The sequence below is a fragment of the Dipodomys spectabilis genome, unplaced genomic scaffold (genome assembly GCF_019054845.1).
Source record: "Dipodomys spectabilis isolate Male_0828 unplaced genomic scaffold, ASM1905484v1 ptg000163l, whole genome shotgun sequence".
Lineage (NCBI taxonomy): Eukaryota > Metazoa > Chordata > Mammalia > Rodentia > Heteromyidae > Dipodomys > Dipodomys spectabilis.
The window spans coordinates 15,063,237-15,085,445 of record NW_024870840.1 but is presented as its reverse complement, the minus strand read 5'-3'; the positions used below and the strand labels follow the sequence as shown (position 1 = coordinate 15,085,445).

The 22,209-nt window shown below is 44.8% G+C and overlaps 1 protein-coding gene across 1 annotated transcript in view; it reads left to right on the top strand.

Annotated features, from left to right (window-relative positions):
• The first annotated feature begins 2,572 nt into the window (after positions 1-2,572).
• The window catches only part of Appl2 (adaptor protein, phosphotyrosine interacting with PH domain and leucine zipper 2), a 41,592-nt gene continuing 21,955 nt past the window's right edge, over positions 2,573-22,209 (top strand). Inside the window, exons 1-5 of the mRNA XM_042693231.1 lie at positions 2,573-2,705; positions 9,920-10,018; positions 17,239-17,298; positions 17,854-17,925; positions 20,431-20,518. Of these exons, the coding sequence (XP_042549165.1) occupies positions 2,652-2,705; positions 9,920-10,018; positions 17,239-17,298; positions 17,854-17,925; positions 20,431-20,518 (373 nt within the window). The 5' untranslated portion in view covers positions 2,573-2,651. The remainder of the gene's footprint in view (positions 2,706-9,919; positions 10,019-17,238; positions 17,299-17,853; positions 17,926-20,430; positions 20,519-22,209) is intronic.

The window sequence follows — 22,209 nt, the reverse complement described above, 5'->3', positions numbered from 1 at the left end:
ATGACCAGAAATCAGTAAGGCCCCACTGTGATTTCTTTTGAGAGTTTTCCAATAGAAAACTGTTGCCACTTTAAAAGTCACTGGTTCACAGGGCCGGGTTGCTAAATTTGCAGAAATTCAAAGTCATGACCTTATGACTGAAACATTATTTTCCTGACCTTTATTTTGTTTTATGAGTTCAAATGGAAAGTCAACTTTAAGTCTCAGCAAAAGTCCCAAGGAAGTTATAAAAACACAAAATAAAACAAAACTGTTTTCCTTGTAACTATGTGGTTCAGTGACCAAGTTCTGGCTGATGGGATGTAGGCAGGCATATGTATGTGTATGTGTGTGTGTGGGGGCATTGTATGGGGCATTGAATGACTTAACTTAGGGTGAGTGGGAAAGATCCGCTTTTAAAAATCATCTAGGTTCACCTACTTCTCATCATTTCTACTGCTACTCCAGATTTTGATCCGGAATTCCATCTTGGTTGAATGATTACCATGGCTTCCTTGGTCCTGGCAACTCAGTTGCTCATACTTATAATGGCATTCTGCCATACCTACTCCCAATGCCATACCTACTCCCTCTGGTGACCTGGTACCTGGCATCTCTTCAACCTCATTTCCTCCCATTCTTCCCTCCCTTGTTTTGTTCCAGCCATACTGGTCTTTTGTTAAACTAGAGAGGCCTTCCCCAAGGCTCTTACTCTTGCTCTTTCCTTCAGGTATTATTGGTCACTTACTTTATTTAGTTCTTGGCTCAAATGTTAGCCACTTCAAAAAGTCCTTTCTAATTATCTCATTTCCTACAATCCTCGATTTCTTTGCACACTGTTATTATCTGATTATCAGATTGTATTTCTTCATTATCATCTCCCCTATTCAAATATATGCTCCGTTAGGACAGGGGCTCCCGTTTGTTTCATCCTCTGCTTCTAGAGAAGAGGTCAGCACATAGTAAGAACAAAAGGTGAGTGGATAGCTGGAAAAATCATAGCACTGTGGCATGAAGTGAAATGAGAGTTATAAAAGCACCTTTAAAACTCCAGAGGACTAATTTTGTGCAAATTACAACAACAAACATTACATTGTAACACACACTTACCAAGCATCTGCTTAGGGGTTAGATTATGTATGAGGCACCATAATTGTGAAAATAAGTTGATTTCCTGTTCACACTAGCTGTAAAACTGAGTAAGAAATTAAATATTCTGAAATTACTTAGCTAAATGCTACTGAAACGCACCCAGGAAGAGGAAGCTGTATTTGCCGGGAGGGGACATTGGCAAATGGAGGTTACACACACGTGTGTGCACGTACACATACACAAATAGGACTGGAAGGTTGTAGTTGTCCTTTCCTAAAAAGAAGCAAGTGAAAGAACATTGTTAGCAAAGGAAAGAATCTCAGTGCATGTACTCCAATGTGAGCATACTAGACATCTTCTCAAAACAGATGCCTTCTTGATTTCTGCCTTTCTCTTACATCTTTTTCCTTTCTTTTCTTTTTGTGGTTGCATTAAGGTTTGAACTCAGAGCCTTGTATTTACATGCTGTGAGCCTAAAGAGAATGATGCTAGATGGAAACCATAGAGTAGTTCAAGACATAAAACAGGACAACTTTGCTTTTCACTTTTGGAGGTATTTGCAACACAGATTTTCTTAATGTACCTAAAGTGGTTTTAACAGAATGAAGAATTTCTACAGTATCCTATTCTTCTTGCTGATTTTGGAAATATATCCAGGTGAAAAAAGCTTATTGATTCCTAAAAAAGAAACTTCCAAGATTTCATCATCATCATCATCAAATGTCCAAGTTCCCCTTCCCTTTCTTCTCTCTCTAGCTTTCACTGCATGAAGCAAATCACTTCATTCTCCAGGGTCCAAGCTCTCATCTTTAAATCACAACACTGAGCTAGATTATCTTTTCTAATTATGAAAACTGTATTATGAAATTCTCTAAAATGCCCAAACACAAGAAACCAGGAAGATAAAACCTAATTACATGGCCCAAATCAAACAACTGTGGTTTCTAAATGGCCGCGTCTGAATGTCACCGGTGATTCATAGTTACCTGGTGGTGGTGGTTTCTTTTCTCTAGACTTAGGTGACCCCCCTCCCTCCCCTCATTTTCAGAGCTGTTTAGAGGCCCTGGGATTTATTAAGCAAAACTCTTGACAAGAGTAGGGCTGCCCTCACGTTTTAAAAAAAAGGAGCCAGAGAGAGTCACAGCAGCAAACTCTCTGCCTTCCTCTTTCCTGTGACCCAGAGAGGATAAGAACTTCATCTTCCCATCTTCTCAGGCCGCAGAAGCCTGGAACAGCGACACGGGCCCAGTGAGGCCAGGGTGGCCTTAGAGGCGGAACCCTTTGCAATAGGGGTCTGGCCCGGGGGGTGGGGTGGGGGGGGCAGAGGCCGGAAACGTGGCAGCCACACTTCCGGTGTCCGGCCGGGCATCCGCCACACTTCCTGTTGATCCTGTTCGGCCGGGGGCCGGGCTGAGGGGAGGGGCTGCGGGAGGGCGGGCGCACGGTGGGGGCGGGGGGGGGCGGTGGCACCCGAGCACCCGGAGTCTCCCGAGCACCCCGAGGCCTGAGCATCCCCGGCTGTGACAGCTCCGGCCCCGCGTCCCCGCCGTCGCCCGCCCTCGGCCCCGCCGCCTCGCGCCATGCCCGCCGTGGACAAGCTCCTGCTGGAGGAGGCCTTGCAGGACAGCCCCCAGGTATGCCCGGGCCGCGGGTGGGGAGAGGGGCCCGCGGGCTCTGCACCGACCCCCCGGGGGCGGCCCGCGCCCCCCGAGTTCCCCCTGGTCCCGTGTCCCATCCCAGCCGGAGTTCCCGCGCCACCCCCTCCGCCCAGCTCGGCTGCTGCGAGCTGTCGCCGTCCCTTGTCAGCTGGGTCATTTTTGTTTAAAAAGTAATCATCTCCATCCTTGTGCCATCATTCTCGGTCCTCTGTAAAGCACGGGTGTCGTGGTCCCGGTCTCACAGGGTGGGGAGGAGAACGAAACGAGCAGGCTTTGGCCAACAACGTCTACTTTAATTTCTGTTACTACTTTCTACAGTGGCTGATGTGAGGAGACCCGGTGGATTTAGGGTCCAGAATAGAAGTTGAGAACCTCCCCCCCCCCCCCCCCCCCCCCCGCCCCTTTCCCCTTTCCGCAGTCTCAGGCCGCCTTTTGCCTTCGTTTTCCGAAAATTCCAACATCTGCCCAAAGCATTTATGGTTTGTCTTGGGGGGGGGGGGGCGGGATTCATTTGCACTCTGGAGATGTCAATCAAACAATCAAATCCTTTGAGCCTGGGGGTGAAAACTGTTGTGTAAATAGAGCGAAAGAGTGCGGAGCGACTAACTTAGTTCCAGTTCATCATTTCCCCCAGGGAACTTGTGTTCTCTTTCCTCCAACACTTCCTCCCCTCTCCCCCTGTTTCTGTTTAAGTTGATATCTTTATTCCCTAGGGTCTCAACTCTTGATACATTAGAGGATGATTAAGCTGGTCTTCTCTCACAGTTTCTCCTCTTTTTGGAGGTCCGTTTTCCTTTCCTCGATTTGAATTGTACATCCCAGAGCAATCTTTCCATGGACTTACTTCGATCCATTCTGCTTCTCTTCCTTTCTAAAAAGTCAAAAGGGCTGTGTAGACCTTTTGCTCTTGTGTGTGTGTGTATTTGTGTATTTGTATGTGCGTGCACGCGTGCACGTGATTCTCTTTATGTAGTCAAGGAAGAAACAAAGTGAGCTGCGATTTTTATTTTATTTTGTGGCCTCCACCAGGACAACTTTTCAAAGGCCTCTTTATACAGCTCTAGACTTGGGGTGTTTTAATTAGGCTAAAGCCAGTGGCAGAAGGCTAGTCATCATCCTCACACCTGTTGTGTGGGATCCAAGCACAATATGAAATATGTTCCCATCATGGTGAAGAGTTTCTATCTGCTTGGGAGCTGGAGGTACAGAGGCAAAAGGATACACATTCCTTTCTTAAAGCTCGTGATGTGTAAGCCAGTTGAGAGAAGTACTAGTTCTCTGTATTGTTCTCACTGATAGAACATGTTCTGAAGTTTTAAGGCTTCACAGAAATGAATAGACAGTGTTCAGCATTTGCTCAGTGAAGAGGGAGGAGTAAGGAGACGTAGATTACAATTTTGGCTCTAACACTGTCATGTGATTTGGGCAAGTCACTTAATCCTCATCCTGTGAGGCTCAGTTTTCTCCTCTGCAGAACCTCTAGAGAGAACAAAAGGATATGGAGCAGATCTTCAGGGTACCATGGAAACTTAAAATTCTGTCATGTTTATGTGGTTTGTCATTTTGAACTTCTGTGAGGGAAAAGACATTTGGAGGCATCTTCATTCCTATGACTCTTTGAATGTAGTGTATTTGTCACTGCTGTTGAGACTTGGCTTTCTCCTCCAGGGGCTCCTCTCTAAGGATGTGTAGAACGGGAACTAGCTTTAAGAAGGTCTTTAATATCCTCAGAGCATATTTAGTACTCTTTTCTATGCGGTTTGTGCCTGATGCTTGCAACAAAAGGAATCTCATCTGTTTTATGTGAAAGAATCAAAACAGTTGCAAATGCCCAGATTGTGGCACTGTATAGTCTTTCAAAGTAGGTCCTCTGTAAAATGGCCAAGGTGCAGAGAAGTTAGATAACCTAGCCAGGACTGTACACTAAAATGACAAGCAAGATTGAAACTCAAGAAGCATTCATATAAGAGGGATATTGCTTAAGTCAGCCCAGTAACCTAGCACCTGGCCTTTCTGTCATTAGTAAATGAAAATATTGTTTTACCAGAAGGAAAAGATCCTAAGAAACCAACCTCTGTTTGTTTTCTCTAGATTTTTTTTTTTTTTGTAGAAGAGCTATATATAAGAACTGCTTAAGTAAACTGGTAATTACTTGAACAGAATTAAATGAACACAAAAGCTTTTGTATTTGGACTTAAGTGACCTCAGAAGCACTGAGATAGAAGTTGACCGTGGACACATCTATTCATTTTCTCTTTTTTTAGTGTGTAGTGCTCTGTGTATGCATACACATGTATTCTTTCTGCTTTCCTCTGACACAGGAGAGGCAGAGTGTTTGGGGGGGTGAAGAGATTTGCCCTGTTTCTGTTTGTGAGTCTCTGCATCTGATCATCCCCTGCTAGCTGCTGGAAATGTGACCACAAATAAGATAATCCTGCTTGCCCACACTGGCTCACAGTCTGTCCCAGGACAGATAAGTAAGGCAACTGTTTGGTACAGTGTGAGGACTACGGACAGATAGGACACAAACACAGCTTTGAATCCATCAGTGCATCTTCGCCAGGGGCTTGTTCACTTATCGTGTAATTAGTACACTTTTGAGAAGACCAGCACTGTTGCTTGCTCTTTGGGTGTTTTTTTCTTTTTTCTTTTGTTCTTTTCACAGTTAATGTAAGTAAAGTAGAAATTAAAGACTTGGTTCAGAGATTATGCTTTTAGGGGCCCGCCTGGGAACAAACATCCTTCTGCGAAAGGCCTTTTTTTTTGTTCTTGTTTTTTACAAGCAAGATGCCTGAAAACATAATCAAGGTAAGTTTGTGTGGCTTCACTGTGGAGAACTTTAGTCCTGAAACTCTTTTTGTTTATAGCCAAGTTTTCCTTTCAATTAAGTTAGTTTCTGCTAAGACATTTCACTCCATCAAATTTCAAGGCCACTGTTTTTAACCTTAAAATTTTAAGAAAACAATCAGTGCTCTCTGACAATTGGACTATTGCACAATTACATGCTATCAAGAATATGTAGGACTGTTTGGGTACCACCTAGTTTGTTTATAGTAAGCTAAAAGCAGGACAGGGAGCAGAGTTATATCCATAGAATACTGGATTCTGTTTCTTTGGCTGCAAGTGATCCTGACAGGAGAGGGTAGTAGCAGAGGGTAGTAGGGAAAGGATGGAATTTTGACCCTAAAGGTGTCCTTATTACCTTTGGTGAGTTGTTCACCTTCTCTGAGTTTTGTATTTGGACATGTGTAAGAATGAGTGTAAAACCAGCTACTGAACTGAGTTGTTCTGAAGAACAAATAGTATATGTAGTGTCTCCAGCTCTGCATGCCTTACCAACTCCATAAATGATTGCTATTATCTTTGCAGGTAATACTAATGTCTTTCTAGCCTTTTTGTGGAATTTCTAGTATTGATGTGGTCTCATAATATTCCTATTGAGGAAGCCTGGAATTTTCCTGACAGTTCTAATAGCATCATAATCCTATGTCCAAAGTATTAAAAAATGTACACACATACACACATGCACATTTGTGCTGTGGTTCCCTGGGAGTTGTAGGTAAGAGGATGACTATGGGATGACCATAGAAAATCTAACTCTGCTCAGCCTATCGTGAGCATGCACCACCAAGCATGCCTGCTGTCAAGACCCGCCCTGCCAGGGACCAGGCAGCCCCTCCGTTGGACCTGGGTTTATATCCTAGCCCTGCTGCTTCCAATCAGTTTTATCACCTGTAAAATGTGGTTAATCAAACCAAGGTATCTACATATAAAGTTGTTTAAAAAAATAGATGGAATGACAAACATGTAGTACCTAGCACAGTGTCTGGCCCAGGGGAGGTACAGATGAAGAAGTAGTTTATCTCCTTATCAACTCTGTGGAAGACATTTATATAGACCCTCTCTTTTCAGTTTACCTGTCACTTTCCATTCTGTTTTTTAAAATAATTTTTCTATTCAGATAAGTGATTACATAAATTTCACAAATTTCACAGTATTGTAGGATGGTGATACTTAAAGTCACAAACACATTTTAACCTTCACAAGGTTCCATTCTGTTTTATTCCTGAGTACTGAAAGCCATAAATAGGGTTCAGCTGGATAGACATCAGTATTTTTCAAAAACAAAGTCACACAGTCCAGTTATTTCACTCCAAAGCATATTAGTTATAAAGAAAAATGTCAGAATGATAAGAAACAACAAGATCCTATGGCACTGGACATCAGGACTACAGGAAGGTTCTCAGCTGGTAGATGAATCATTCTCAGCCCGAGTGTTAAAGTGGGATGGCATAGGTAAACACTCAGTGCCCCACCTAGGATACAGTCAGAGTTCCCTATCTACCAGCACCCCACCCCATCACTATGCAAGGAACTCTACATACACTCATTATCTCATTAGCTCTGTAAATTAGTGTCAAAGACGGATGTGGATGCAGGACTGACCTGATCCCTGGAGATTCTGCCCTGTAGAGTATAGAGTCACTTCTCTTCACTGTTGATGCTGGGTTCCCAGCTCTGCATTTCAGCAGAGGCTGGCTTAGCCCAGCAGCTCAGGCAGGCACCACTGAATGCCTATTGAAGGACAGGCCACCCGGTCTGTGTTCAGAGAACATCTTTAGCAGTAGTTTGTTTTTCCACAGTAAAAAAAATACTTTAAAAGCAAAAGTTTTAACCTACTGGTTGTCATCCATTAGGGGGTTATGAAATCCAGGGCATTACAACCACAATTTTTCTTTATAAGTAGACTAGAATAGAAAATAAATATCAAGTGTGTAAGTATCCTATTGACCTTTGTTCAGGTCCTGGTGTAAAACATATGTCTGACTGTGGATTTTAACTTTACAAGGTTTGGAGACCTAACACAGGATGAGCTCTGTGAGGTTTTGCTTAGAGCTATTTAAAAGATTATTTTTGGAGGGCTGGGAAGGTGGCTCAGTGGTAGAGTGCTTGCCTTGCATGCCTGAGGCCCTGGGTTCGATTCCTCAGCACCACATAAGCAAAAAGAAAAAAGCCGGAAGTGGCGCTGTGGCTCAAGTGGTAGAGCGCTAGCCTTGAGCTGAAGAGCTGAGGGACAGCGCCCGGGCCCAGAGTTCAGGCCCCACAACCGGACCCCCCCCCCAAAAAAAAGATTATTTTTTAGTTTCCTTATTCATTGTCTTGGGATTCTGGTTGCTGAGTTAGTACTGAAGAGAATCCATAGATTTGGAGTGTGTACTCTTAGCTCAGAAGACCCAGCAAAGCAGGAGAAGCACATACTGCGGTGAAGAGCCTCAGAGGGTATGGAGCAAAGGCAGAGGTAAAGCAAGGTAGGAGGGTCATGATCCCAGTGCCCTAAATTCCTGCTGTAGATTACAGGGTAAGGGGTGCTTTGAGCCTAGGAATGTGGGTGCAGCAGCAGCTCAGACCTTGCAGGAAGAGAAGTGGCATGGCAGAGACTGGTCCCTGGTTGGGTCAGCATTATGGTAGCCCAAGCCCTAACAGGGCACAGCAGCCAAGGAGGCCCCAAGATCAGCAGGACACAATGGCAATGCTGGCCTGTTTTCTAACCTTTGCTTAGTTAGTTAGATTAGAAAACAACGGAGTCGAAATTCATTTGCTGGGACTTCATAAGCCTTAATGAATCGTTCTTTGAAAAGCCCTCTGGTGTAACCTCAGTAAAGGCATCTCTGTAACTTGTCCTCTCTTCTTTGTCTGATGGGTTATTTTCTAAAGTTGAGCTGCTTGCTACTGCAGATATTGAATTTAAAATCCTTACTGTACCAAACACATTCATGAAAGTCCGATGAGCGGATGCATCTGCCCTGATGACTGATCCTTATTCATACACCGTCTAGTATACAGATGTCTTTAGCGTCTACTATGCCTGGTACTGTGCACACAAATGACAGGAAATGCCTTCCAGCAAATGCCACTCGCAGCTACCCCCAGAGCACCCCAGGCGCTCACCTTCTGAGAGAAGTGAGCTGCCATTCTGTTTGCTGTTTGAGTTTTGTGCCTGAAACTTTCAACAATGGGTCTGGGTAGAGGGACATGAAATTCCTAACCATGACTTTGAAAGTTGGTTGAATAAAATAAAACAAAAAAACCCAAACCACAGAAATTGATGATGGTGTGTTAAGAGGAAAAAATGGCACTCTGCAGTCAGCCACGAATGCAGAAAACTAGGCATCTGGTCCCTGTGGGGTGACTGTGTGCCAGCACTGACTGAGTGTCCACACCTAGTGCACACACATGCTTGGCCTCAGTTCTTTTTGTGTGCTTGAAAGGAGCAAACAGCTGTCTTTTCAAATACGCTTTTATTAGATTGACTTTACTGGTGCATAGTAGAGACTGAATTCAAGTCAGATGATAACTCTTCAAACATGCCTGGCAAGAGATCTATCACTGAACCATATCCCAGCCCCAGTGTTAATTTTAAAACATGGGGGCTCATGCCTGTAATCCTCGCTACTTAGGAAGCTGAGATATGAGGACTAGAATTCGAAGCCAGCTGGGTCAGAAAAGTCCATGAGACTTTTATCTCTAATAAAATACTCAGAAAAAGCCAGAAGTGGTGCTGTGGCTCAAGTGGTAGAGTGCTAGCCTTGAGCAGGAAGAGGCTCAGGGACAGTGCTCAGGCTCTTGAGTTCAAGCCCCAGGACTGACAAACAAACAATAAAGTAATAAAACTTGGCTTTTCACCCCAGTGACCAGTGGCTCACACTTATAATCCTAGTTACTCAGAAGGCTGAGATCTGAGGATCACAGTTCAAAACCAGTCCAGGCAAGAAAGCCCAGGAAACTCTTATCTCTAATTTAGCACCAGAAAAGCTGGAAATAGAGCTGTGGCTCAAGTGAGTGCCAGCCTTGAACAAAAAAGCCTAGAAACAGTGCCCAGACATTGAGTTCAAACCCCAGGAAATACTTTCCCCTTCTCCCCCAATAAAAACCCCTTGGCTTTTCTTCTGTGGCCCTGAGCCATCGTGTAGAGCTAAGTCCCCTCACTGGAGTGGAGCGTGTTGGAAAAGAGTTTCTCATATACAGCTCCAGAAACTGCTGTACACTGGTATCATCCTTGAAAGAATGAAGCTGACAAATCACTGGGCCCCTTTCCTTCCTGTTCCAGCTTGTGCAGTGTGTGTGCTTTCTGTTGTCTGTGACTTCAGCACCTAGATCTAGGCCTGACCTTGTCCTCCTGTTTCCTGCAGGCTCGCTCCTTGCTCAGTGTGTTCGAGGAGGATGCTGGCACCCTCACGGATTACACCAACCAGCTGCTGCAGGCCATGCAGCGTGTCTATGGAGCACAGGTATGCCACTGCTTTCAAGGTCAGGGAAATCAGAGTCAAAAGAACCACACTTAAACATTTGAACTAAAATCAGAATAGTTTTCCTCACTTCTCTTTACCTCCAAAACTAAATAGAGACTGTTTTCATTGTTTGAGAAAGAGAGCTGCTCTCCTGTAACAAGAACCTGTAGAGGGACCACATAACTGCTTGTATTTATTCATCTTTAATCCAACTCTAGAGTGAAACACCAGCATCTCCTCTTCCCACTGTGAACCAGTGACTTTAGTATCTCAAGACGTGCTCTTTGTCTTTCTCATAAATGAGCAGTCTTGGGTGTCAGTGTGGGAGCGTGTAGACGTTCTTTCAAGGGCTTCTTGTGAAAGGACTTGAGTCACAGTTCTGGAGATAGGGTGACTGCTTTGTTTTGAGGAACAAATATCTCTAGCTTGCAAACCATAGAAAATAAATTGCTGAGTTGCACAAGCAAACATTTTTAAATCTAGAAGTGCAATGTCTGTCACTTTCCAAGGGCAGATTTTAGTTACTTGAAAATAAATTATACATAAAAACATAATGGCAATGGATAGTTTTCACTGTTGACTCCTTGCCACCTTAAAGCTGTTTCTATAAATGTTTCTTTTTCTCATTAATTTCTGAAGCTTTAAGTGTCACATAGTATTACATAGCTCTTCAGAGTCACATGTGGTCATGATTGTATAGCTCTCTGTACTGATTGGTCACTGTCTTGTCCGTCAGCCATTGGTCCATAGCAGAAGCCTCAGTGCTTGCTATTCGGGAACTTAGAGTTGGTTAAGAGACCAAGATGATTACCAGTGAGTGCTGGATGAGCTGGGGGAGGAGAGGCACCTCACCCAGGGAGTTGTGTGGCTCTGTTAGGTAGTTTCCTATCACTGTGGCAAAAGACCTGGCAACTTATAAACAGAAATGACTTATATTGGCTCATCATTTCAGGTTTCAGTCCATGGTTGCTTAGCCCTGTTGTTTTTGGCCTGTGGTACATTATGATGGTGGGGAGTGTGGTTCAGGAAAGCAGTCACATTCTGGTGGCTCTGAAACAGAGCCAGGGAGTGGGGGGAGGGGGGAGGAGGGTTGCACACAGGGGGCGCACATGAGAGAGAGAGGGCACCAGAGTCCCCAAATCCATGTCAAAGACCCACATTCAATGTCCTAACTTTCTTCTACTAGGCCTAGCCTTGCAAAAGTTTTACCACCTACCAGTAGGCTGAGGACCAAGTCTTTTAGCATGTGGGATTTTGATGGACATTTCAAATCTAAAACACTGCAGCTGGACACCCAAAAGGAGAGCGATTGCGATAGTTGGGGGCTTGAGCTTTACATAGCTTCCAGACAGTTTCAGGGATTTCGCATAGATGGTTGTATTTAAATTCCCCATCTGCTCTGGTTGGGTCTCCTCATTTTATAGTTCAGGAGACTTGAGGATTGTGATGATGAGTAACGTGCCCAAATCTACCAATTAATGCATGGAAGAACAAGTGTGGCTGAAGCCACGGCTCAGACTTTTCACTTCTACTCCTGGGCTTAGGGACTTGAACTAGAGAAAGGATGGCAGAAATGCAAAGAGGAGGGCGGAGGTCAGAGGAGTTGGGGTGGTAGAGTGATGGTGGATTGGATGTGAAGGGATCAGGTGGGTGAAGGATGAATCTGAGCAATGGAGAAAGACGGTTAAGGGGAAGAGGTGCACTGAGGTAGGAGAAATGTTCTGTAACATAGGAGGAAAACTAGTGACGACAGCAGCTGTGTTCCCCCAAACACAAAAATGGCAGATGTCTGAAATGATAAACCTGCCAGTTACCTCCATCTGATATTATAAATATGTACTGGAATGTCTTGATGGTCCCCCATCAAGGTGTACCATTACTATGTGGCAATTAAAGATGAAAACATGAGCCAGGCGGTGGTGGCTCACACCTGTAGTCCTAGCTACTCCGGAGGCTGAGATCTGAGGATTGTGGTTTGCAGCCAGCCAGGGCAGGAAGGTTGGGTGAATCTTTTATCTCCAGTTAACCACTCAAAACCCAGAACTGATGCTGTGGTTCAAAGTGGTAGAGTACTAGCCTTGAGAAAAGAACTGGGTAACAGTGCCCAGGCCCTAACTTCATGCCCCACAACTGCAAATAAGTAAAATTGAAAACATGTTTTCAAAAGAAAGAGTGATAGCCATGCCTTTGACTTGAACAACAGGATGGATAGATGAAGGAATACAGGTACAGGAAGAGGACGGCATGTGTGTGCACATGAAGTGTGCATGTGGACATATAGATGTGTGTATTTGGGGAGGGGGCCCTATATCATTCTCTCTCTTCTTCCCCATCCCCTCTCTCTACCTCTGCCTCTATCTCTTCTACTCTCTCTTATTCCCTCTCTCTCTTCTCCCTCTCTCACTTCTTGGCAATATTGGGGATTGAACTTGGGGCCTTGCACCTACTAGGCCACTTGAGCCATTCCCCTCATCCTTCTGTTTTTAAGTTTTTAAAGTAAGGTTTTATACTTTTGCCCAGGCCAGACTCAGACCGCTGTCCTTCTCTGCCTTCCGGTAGATAGGATTGCAGGAGTGAGCCACCAGACTTGGCCATAATTCTCTCTTAGTACTAGTTTTGATGTGTCTATGGGTCACCAAAGTGAACCCAAGAATGTAGGGCTGAGATGTAAATAAATGTGGCAGTATGCTAACTACTTTTAACAAGAATCCTATGCTCATTTCTGATTTTTCTTGTGGACTTATTTTGGTATTCAGAATTTAGAACAATATTGCTTTGTCAGTTTTAAATTTGAAGCTCTGATTGTTTAAATAGTATGTTTTTGTTTTTTTTCCCTAAATATTCCAAATTTGAGAAAATCTACATGTTTTACTGTAATCATATGTGAATTTGCTTGCTAATCAACACTTTAAAACTTTGGATTCTATGATTAAAGGAGTTTTTTTTTTTTTGCTTTTGTTTTCTGTGGTGTTCCTGGGGCTTGAACTCGAGAGCCTGGCCACTTAGCTTTTTTGCTCAAGGCTCGTTTTCTATCATTTGAACCATAGCTCTACTTCAGCTTTTCCGTGACTCATTGCTGATAAAAGTCTCACAGACTTTCCTGCCCTAGCTGCCTTGAACCATGATCCTCAGATCTTAGACTCCTAAGCAGTTAGGGTTACAGGTCTTCATCACCAACAGCCAGCATAAAGGAGTATTTTTAAAGCTTAAAAGCTGAAGACTTTAAAAGCATCTGATGTTCCCAAGAGTCTGGCTTTTCCATGTCTGTCAGAGCCATTGACTTAGAGAGTTGACACCCTCTTTTTTTCCAAGCCAGTAAACTGTGTTTTGCCAAAATTAAGTAGGCCTTGCATTCCAAGAGGCTGGAACACAGCTTTTAATTCACAGCACATGATTGTCACGTGGGTTCTTCTCTGGCCAGAAACCGTCCCATGGTTTCCTGCAGCATAGACTGTGGAAATGTGTGGTTGGTGCTGTATACTCGGTGACAGTCAGTGACCAGCTGCATCCAGACTGGCAGCCACAGGACCAGTGTTAAGTTTAATGGGTCTATTTGCAAGCTTAGCCTACTATGTTTTGTTTTGTTTTTTTAAAAAAACATCCTGAATCCTTTTTTATCAGTTTGTTTCCATATATATTTATTAAAGAGAGTAATATTTCTTGTTTTCATTCAAGTTTCTTTTCTTCCAAGTTGTATTTTCTTGGTTTTATGTCATGTTATTCCTTAACTACTTCATACTTAGACATACAGAGGTGGATTATAGAGTTTCATAATTTTATTTCTATAAGACACACATTTGGGGCTGGGAAGGTGTCTCAGTGGCAGAGCGTTTGCCTTGCATGCCTGAGGCCCTGGGTTCGATTCCTCAGCACCACATAAAGAAAAAAGCCAGAAGTGGCACTGTGGCTCAAGTGGTAGAGTGTTAGCCTTGAGCTGAAGAGCTGAGGGACAGCGTCCAGGCCCAGAGTTCAGGCCCCACGACCGGACCCAAAAAAGACACACACTTAAGCCAAGTGTGATCTGCATACCTGTAATACCAGTACTTAGGGGGCTGATGCAGGAAGATTAGAGTTTAAGGACAGTCTGGCCTCAAACACAGTGAGACTCTGTCTCAAAACTAAACCAAGCAAAATAAAACAACCAAAACCAGGCATTTCGTAAGGCATCATTTTTCATTATTATGTTTTAAAAACCAGGTTTATGCTGCTGCTAACGGTTGAGTGAGGACTATGTGGTGATTCTGCTAGTTTATTGTGGAAGTCCTTCTACTCTTAATGTAAGAAAGAGGAAACGAGAGGAAAACTGGAGAGAGTGTCTTCTGGCTTCTGAGGCTGACTTCCAATCTGACAGAGCGTCTCTACCAGCATTCTTGGCCTCCTTCCTTCTTCCTTCCTGGCTAGAATGCCCTTCCCCTGTGTGCCCGATGCCCTGTGTGCTTTGGGGTCAGAAGCGCTTGGTATAAGGGGCTTCCTGGTCCCTTTGTGGACTCTGAACTCCAGGAAGAAGATCATCCCTTTCCCAGTGCTCAGCTCATACCTGGCCCCTTCTGTACTGACAAGAAGGGGCAGACTGAGGACCAAGTATGGGGCCTCTCCACCTACAACTGGCTGGAGAATGTTTCTTCTGGCTCCTCCACCTCCCATCCTGAATTGGGTGTTCTTCTTGGGGAACAGGTGTGGCACCTTTGGGGCTGTATCTAGTTTGGGCTCAGCCCCCCCCTTTTTGGGACACTACTGGGGACCAAACTCAGCACCTTGCACTTCTAGGCAGACACTCCACCACTTGAGCCACAGGCTCTTCTTTTACAGCTCGTTCAGCTGCCCATAGTCTGCTTACAAGCCTCCCCCACCCCCTTCCCTTTCATCTCCTCCCCACCACAGCCATGCAGGACTTTTCTGCCACACAGATCTGCTCTGCTCATCTTCCTGCCTGCTTCTCACTGCCTCAGTGCTTCCAGGACAGAGTGCAAGTCCTTGACAACCCCCTCACAAGATGCAGCTTCTATCTATTCTTGCCACCCTAGGCATCCTTTCTTCTGTCTCGGGGCCTCTGAGTGCCGTCTTGGAGCCCAGTGCTGTGGTGTATACCATGATGAAGGTGACTTTCATTACTTCAGGTTTAGGCCACATTTCTGGCCACACGAACTTGATACAGCAAATGGCTAAACCGTCACTTTGAATCCCAATGGACTTCCTCTGACCTATTTCCAGCCTATCCATTCATAGCAGCTGTGGTCAGTGCTGCCTGCCCAGAGGCCCGCAGAGGTGGTTTAAGGTGGCTGTAGTAGGCAGTCAGTAAGCCCTTGGGTCAAGCTAACGTAAACATCCACTTGCCAGCAGCTCACGTTTTGTCACTAGCAGCCACTGTCTTCTGTCTTGGCAACAGCTGGGGGAGGCCCTCTTTAACTTAGGAGATGCTGTCAGCAAGCTCTGCCTCAGCTTGCCTTGCGGTTTTGTTGTTGTTGTTGGTGGTGGTGATGGTGGTGGTGATGGTGGTAGTGGTGGTGGGGTGTGTGTTGCTGGCGAGGGAGCTTAGGGCCTTGCACAAGCTACCTTCAACTCCAAATGTTGAGCTTCTGTTTTTCAAGGGTTCATAGAAAGCAGCTGAGTGCAGGTGGTGGCCCAAGAGCTGTCCCCAGGGTGTTATGGAGCTGGAAGTATGGCCCAGTGGTAGAAGACCTGGTTAACATGTTCCAGCTCCACACCAAGAAATGCCTGTTACACTTGCAGGTCCACTTAGAGACTGAGTGTTAGTCCACCTCTTCTGCTGAGCCACTGCCAGAAAAGTGAGAGATCCTGTCATTTGTAGGCCCACCCTCTTCCCCTGTACTAACTAGATAATATCTTGGCCTTCAGATCTGAATGGCACAGGGTTGGCAATCTGAGCTGGGAACCTGACAGACTATTAACTCTTTGCCTGTCAGTTGCTGCTCAGCTCATGGGAGTTCTAGTGAGGTGTGCGTTTGTCCCTTATAACCTCTGATCCCCTTTGTAAAGTGATGATAATGATGATACACCTCAGGGTGCACGTTAGGAGGAGGGGGAATGTGTGGAAAACAATTATCAGCCATGCCAGGTCCTTGAGAAAGGCTTGCATGCTAGCAGCTCCAGCTCCGTGGAGCAGTTTGCAGTTTGGCTGGCTGGCTGCAGGAAAGGACCTAAAGTGGAAATCAGCTCTGATATTCTTATAAGTCTCCCTTTCCCCTTAGCCAATGGAACAAATCCCTGTAGAGCCCAGGCCTTAGTTTTAAAGGAATGATAACTCCTGAGAAGACAGTAAGTAGAGGCCAAGGCTGCGGAGGCCAGCCGGGGTCTCCCACCATGCCTGGTCAGACCTGTGCTCTGCAGTCTCAGGGTGAAGCCTGTGTCTGAAGAGCAGGTGCACTGAGCCTCAGACACAGGAATCCCTTTCTAGGCCAGTGTCTGTGGCCAGCTTGACTTTCTACAGGGTCTGGTTAAACATCTCTCCCTTAGCCACTCACTAGCTCCTCCTGAATGCTCTCAGGCTCCTGACACCCAAGGATTTTCCTTTGCAGTTCTCAGCATGGATGCAAATGTGTTTTCATGTCTGCTTCCCCTGTGAATCCATGAGGACAACACAGTTTGCTGCACTCTTGCTCATTGAATTTGTTGATTGATTGAATGACCAGAAGGAACAGCAACTTTAAGCTTTATGTGTTTGCTTATTTGTTTTGAGAGTTTTGTTTTTTAAAGAACAAACTTTTAACCTTTTGATTCATCTTGGTCTTGTTTTCTTTTCTTTTCTTTTTTTTTTTTGACAGAGACTCACTGTGTAACCCAGGCTGGTCTCACTCTCATGATCCTCCTGCCTCAGCCTTTTGAGTTCTGGGGTGCTAGAATTACACTGATCATCTTTTCTTTTTTGTTTTGTTTGTTTTTTGTCGGCTTGTCAGTTGTGGGGCCTGAACTCTGGGCCTGGGTGCTGTCCCTCAGCTCTTCAGTTCAAGGCTAGCACTCTATCACTTGAGCCACAGCACCACTTCCAGCTTTTCAGCTTATGTGGTGCTGAGGAATCAAACTCAGGGCCTCATGCATGCAAGGCAAGCGCTCTACCACTGAGCCACCTTCCCAGCCCACTGATCTTCTTTTCTAAATAATACCCAAACAGAATGTTTTGTCACTTCACAGGTACACACATATTACTCTGAGATAGTCCTTTTCAGTGACTATATATGCTATTTTCCCCCTTCTCTCTGCAGAATGAAATGTGCCTGGCCACCCAACAGCTTTCCAAACAGCTGCTAGCATACGAAAAGCAGGTAACTGGTGGTTGTAAGGGATTACTTTATTCCCAAATGGCTGCTTTTAAAGAATTCTCCAAAGGCATTTGTAAAGATTTTCTTTCATCCTTCCCACTTCCTTCCCTTCTTACATTCCTTCTTCTACCTTCCCTGTTCTAGCTTTCCCTTCTGTCTTATCTTCTCTTTTCTTCCTCTAATGAATTATAATTGGCAGTGAGCCAAAGTCCTCTGAGTGAGGTGTTATAAAGAGCCTGTAGAAGTAATCCACTGTCCTTGAGGGTTCAGTCTCCAGGGAGGACCAGTGAATCAACACTAGCCATTCCAGGAAATGAGCCCTCAAATAAAGATATCATTGTATGCAAACAGAAGGGCCTGGCCAAGGAAGGACTGCCAAAGGGGCAAGTAGTATTTATACAGCCTGGGCTAGAAGGCAGAGGTCTGGTTTTCTTCAGGTATACATTAGGCTTAGATAGGGTAATAATTTGGTAGTTGGTAATAGTTTTGTAGGCCATGCACTAGTGCTGAATTCCCAATTTCAGTTAACACTTGGCTCTTTTATCTCTTTGGTCTTAGAATTTTGCTCTCGGCAAAGGTGATGAAGAAGTAATTTCTACACTCCACTATTTTTCCAAGGTGGTAGATGAGGTAAGATAGTAACATGGGACATTTTTTAAATTCTTTTTACATTTTTTCATGCTTATGTTGGTTATGACTCCATTTAAAAAGTATCTACTTAAATATCTGAGAAGCTAGGTCAACTTGATCATCTTCTAGTTTATCTATAACAGGTGCGCCATAGCATTATGTTTGTGGTTGAGAAAGAAAGGCTTTGATGGGCACAAACAGTACATCGAAGGGATGTCGATGAATTCAGTTGCTAAGGCATTTGTTAGTTTCTTAAGGCAGCTGCAAGAGGTCATCCCAGCTAGATAGCTCCAAACAACAGGAATTTATTCTCTCATTATTCTGGACTACATAAGGGACTTTGCAGGACCACAGTACTCACACAGGCTTAGTAGGATCCTTCCTTCTGCTAGTCTTCGGTGGTTCCCAGTGTGTCTTGGCGTAACAAAGTCATAGAACCATTACTTCTATGTAGAATGTATGTGAAGAACTATTATTGTTATGGGAAACACGCAATTCTAATTGTGAAAATCGTAATCATATAGCTCAATTACTATGGGTACCGGGCAGAACCTAAAGGTGATTTTATAGCAGCATCAGGGCCTCCGAGGAGGCTGGCACTGTGAGGTGCTTCACAGTAGAGCCTCATGATGGACAGGCGCGCTTCACAGTAGAGCCTCATGATGGACAGGCCTGTGAGAGGTGCAGCCAGCCCAGAGGGGTCCAGATCTGAGGAGAGGAGAGCCGATGATTCCACCTGAGCCTAAGCCATGTGAAAAAGGCTTCAAGACAAGTAACTTGACTCTTAAAGAATAACAAAAAACAGAGACTTACATGGCTTAATGTAATAGGCCATCTTGAGGTGGGGTCTTTCTTGTCTGTTATATGTTACACAGAGGTTCCCAATCATGGTAATTACCACAAAAGCAGGGTTTCTGGATTTCTCCCTCAGGGTGCCCCTAAGACCAGCAGTCATTTTCCTTAAACCTTCTATGCCCAGCACATTGGGTCAGGCTTTATCCTCTTGGTAGCCATTTAAGGAGATGGTACTACCTCCATCTTCTGTATGAGGATCTCAAAGGGCTGAGATGAGAGCGATCTGCTCCTTCTACTCTCCTTAGCAAAGGTTTGTGGTCAGCAACCCATACACCTCAAAGGCTCATGTCATAAAACCCCTAGGTCCATCGGAAGGAACAAGGAAGGAAAAGACTGACAGGGAAGTCTGCCGTTCCTGAGTGCATGATCAGGAAAGCACAGAGCCAGGGTGTACTCGGTGTACTTGTTGATGTTCATTAATTTAACCATCAATGAAAAAGGTTAAATTTCTCAATGAAATCATTCCAGGAAACATTTAACCCCATTCTGTCCTGATGCTACTTACTAGTGTGGCTGGCTTCATGTTTTCCCAGCAGAAGAAAGCTCCCTGATTTGGCTAGATTAAAACAAGGAGAATATTTTCAGCTTGTTTCAGCTACTTTGGGCTGCTGCTTTCAGCTGCTCCCTTTCTAGATAAAGGCTAGCCTTGGGCAAGAGTTTAAGCTTTTCTGAGGCCTCTCTCTCAGCTGCCTCTGAGGCCCCAGCCCCAGGAGGCAGGCCTTTGTGGGATGAATGCATAACCACTGTCACTGCTGAAGGTGCCAAGAGATTGCAGAGACTTCCCCCGTAGCCCCCTGATAGGAATCCCCAAAGTTGTCTGCTGGGGCTGGCCCTTCATGTGTGCCCTGCTGGCATGTGCTTCAAGCAGCGTGGTGAACATAAAGGACAGACTCCACATCCCAGGTTGTGGGGTGCACAGCTGCGCTGTATCTTTCCTCTCTGGATTTGAAGGTTATTTACCTATCTGGGAAATGGGGACAAGAACACCTAGCCCACAAGGTGAATGTAAATGTGAGAAGCTGGTACACAAAAAGTGCCCAAATGGTAGCGCTAGAGGTGATCCTCTCTGTCTCTCCTAGGCCACTTAACACAGGCAGGATTTCATCAGGCCTTGAGGTTGGAAGAGAGAATAAGAGTTGTTAGAACTGTGTGCTGAGAGGCGTCACATTTGGGTGCATCATCCTGTTTTAGAAAGAGTGGAAGGCCAGAGCTACAACTGTTCATAGCATAGCAACAGTTTCATAGCATGCCCCCCTTCTGCAGATGACTCCCCAAGCCTGCAGCTGGGTGAGGCCGGTCCAGCTCCCACAGCCAGTTTTTCTGGTGTGACTTCAGCCCTCTAAGTAAGTTTGAGCACTGCCAGCAAGCTTCATTCATTGCCAGCAACTACAGAATCTGGCTGTGCAGATGGGCGTGGCACAGACCCAGAGTACCACAAATCAAGAGTACCTATGGTCAGAAAGCCCCACCAATGCCCTGGTCTGCCCTAACCAGGCATTTAATTCACCACCTCCAGGCCTATCTCATTTACTACTTTAGGAATTGCTAAAGAAGTGTAGCTGAACTGCTCAGCCATACAGAAATAGTCTGGTGACCCCTTGATGAAATGGAACTGCATCAGACAGTAATAGCATCATGATTTTCTTCCAGCTTAATGTTCTCCACACTGAGCTGGCTAAACAGTTGGCAGACACCATGGTTCTACCTGTTATACAGTTTCGAGAAAAGGATCTCACAGGTAAACAAACTGTGCCGTTACTTTCACCATATTTTTTAAATTGACTTAGTAATTCTTAGTGGATTAATTTCTTTAAACATATAGTTGCTGAGATCTGCCTTTCTTTTTGAGCAGTTCAGTGCAGCAAACACTGTGAGTCCCACCAGGTTTCTGGCTCACCTGAAGGAGGCAAGATGGGAACAGATCTCTGTAGTGTGGTGTCGTGAGCCACAGGACAGATGGGAAGAACACACAGAAAGGCACAATTTCTTTAGGTCTAAGGGGCTAGAGAAGACTTCCCAGAGATGGTTGGAGATGTCTTAGTGGCATGTGCCTCTTTACCAAGCAGATAGTGATGCTGAGTGGATTTGTAAAGGCAACTGGTCCTGAGGACCAGCCATACATGCTTTGGAATGTCATATGGGCACTCAGGAAAGGACTCATTGGGACCTCCACTTTCTCTATTCTGCATTTTGGGGTGTAGCTGTGGACATGCTAGGTCCTGAAGCTCACTCAGTGAGAGGGTCTGATGGCCCAGAGAGGCTGAATGACCTTTTGGAGTTATCTTGGTTCTAATGCTACATTAAATTCTAGGGTAATTTTTTATCTGTGAGAAAGCAAACTAGCTAAAAACATGTGTGGAAAAAGGAATTAATAATTTTGAAAAACTTAGTTGATGTTAGAAAAGTATCAGCATCAACAGTTTTCTACTCTTCTGAGATTTCTTATTTCATACAAAGTATTTGTTAACGATAAAGAATTATACTTGAGGAAACACTCATTAAAAAGTAAATTGGGGGCATTGCCCAAATGGTAGAACACTTGCCTAGCAAGTACATGGCCTGAGTTCAGACTCCAGTAACCACAAAAACTTTCAGTGGACCAAAGTCTAAACCTGGGTACTAGAGGAACTGTTGGGTATATGACTTTCAAGTTCACTTTTGTGGGGCTGGGAAGGTGGCTCAGTGGTAGAGTGCTTGCCATGCATGCATGAGGCCCTGGGTTCGATTCCTCAACACCACATAAGCAGAAAAAGTCAGAAGTGACACTGTGGCTCAAGTAGTAGAGCACTAGCCTTGAGCTGAAGCGCTAAGGGACAGTGCCCAGGCCCAGAGTCCAGGCCCCACAGCTGACCAAAAAAAAAAAAAAAAAAGTTCACTTTGGTAGGCAGTAAAGATGCAGTTAATATAAATGCAAATGGTGAAGATGAGTTTTTCTCCCTCCCTTTGAGGTCCTATTGGATCTTGTCACCTGAAGCTGAGGAGCCATAGGAGAATTGGTGTAAGCTCTACCCAAAGCCCATCTGATAAGCAAATAACACTAAGTAGTATATGAGCTGGCATGTGCAAAAGGAGTCCTTCATTGGCAGGAGTTGCAGTGGTTTATTGTTGCTTGTCACTAATTGCATGTGAAGCCCAAACTTGGTAACTGTGGCCACATGCTGATTTTGCAGTCCTAATTGAAAGCCTCATTGGGTGCGTTTTACAAAGTATTTCCTTCAAGTAAAAGTGTTAGGAATCTTGGGGTGTTTTTTGAAAAGCAAATTCCAAGTCTGTCAGAAAGGTGTAGTCATTCTCGAAGTTCTGTGTTGTCGTCTTTACAACTTTCTGATATATTCATGGGCAGCAGACCCAGGATTGGGAGCACCCAGCGGTGTTAGTGACAGTGGCCTTCCTTACTCCAGCAGGACCCAATATACAGATTAGCATTTG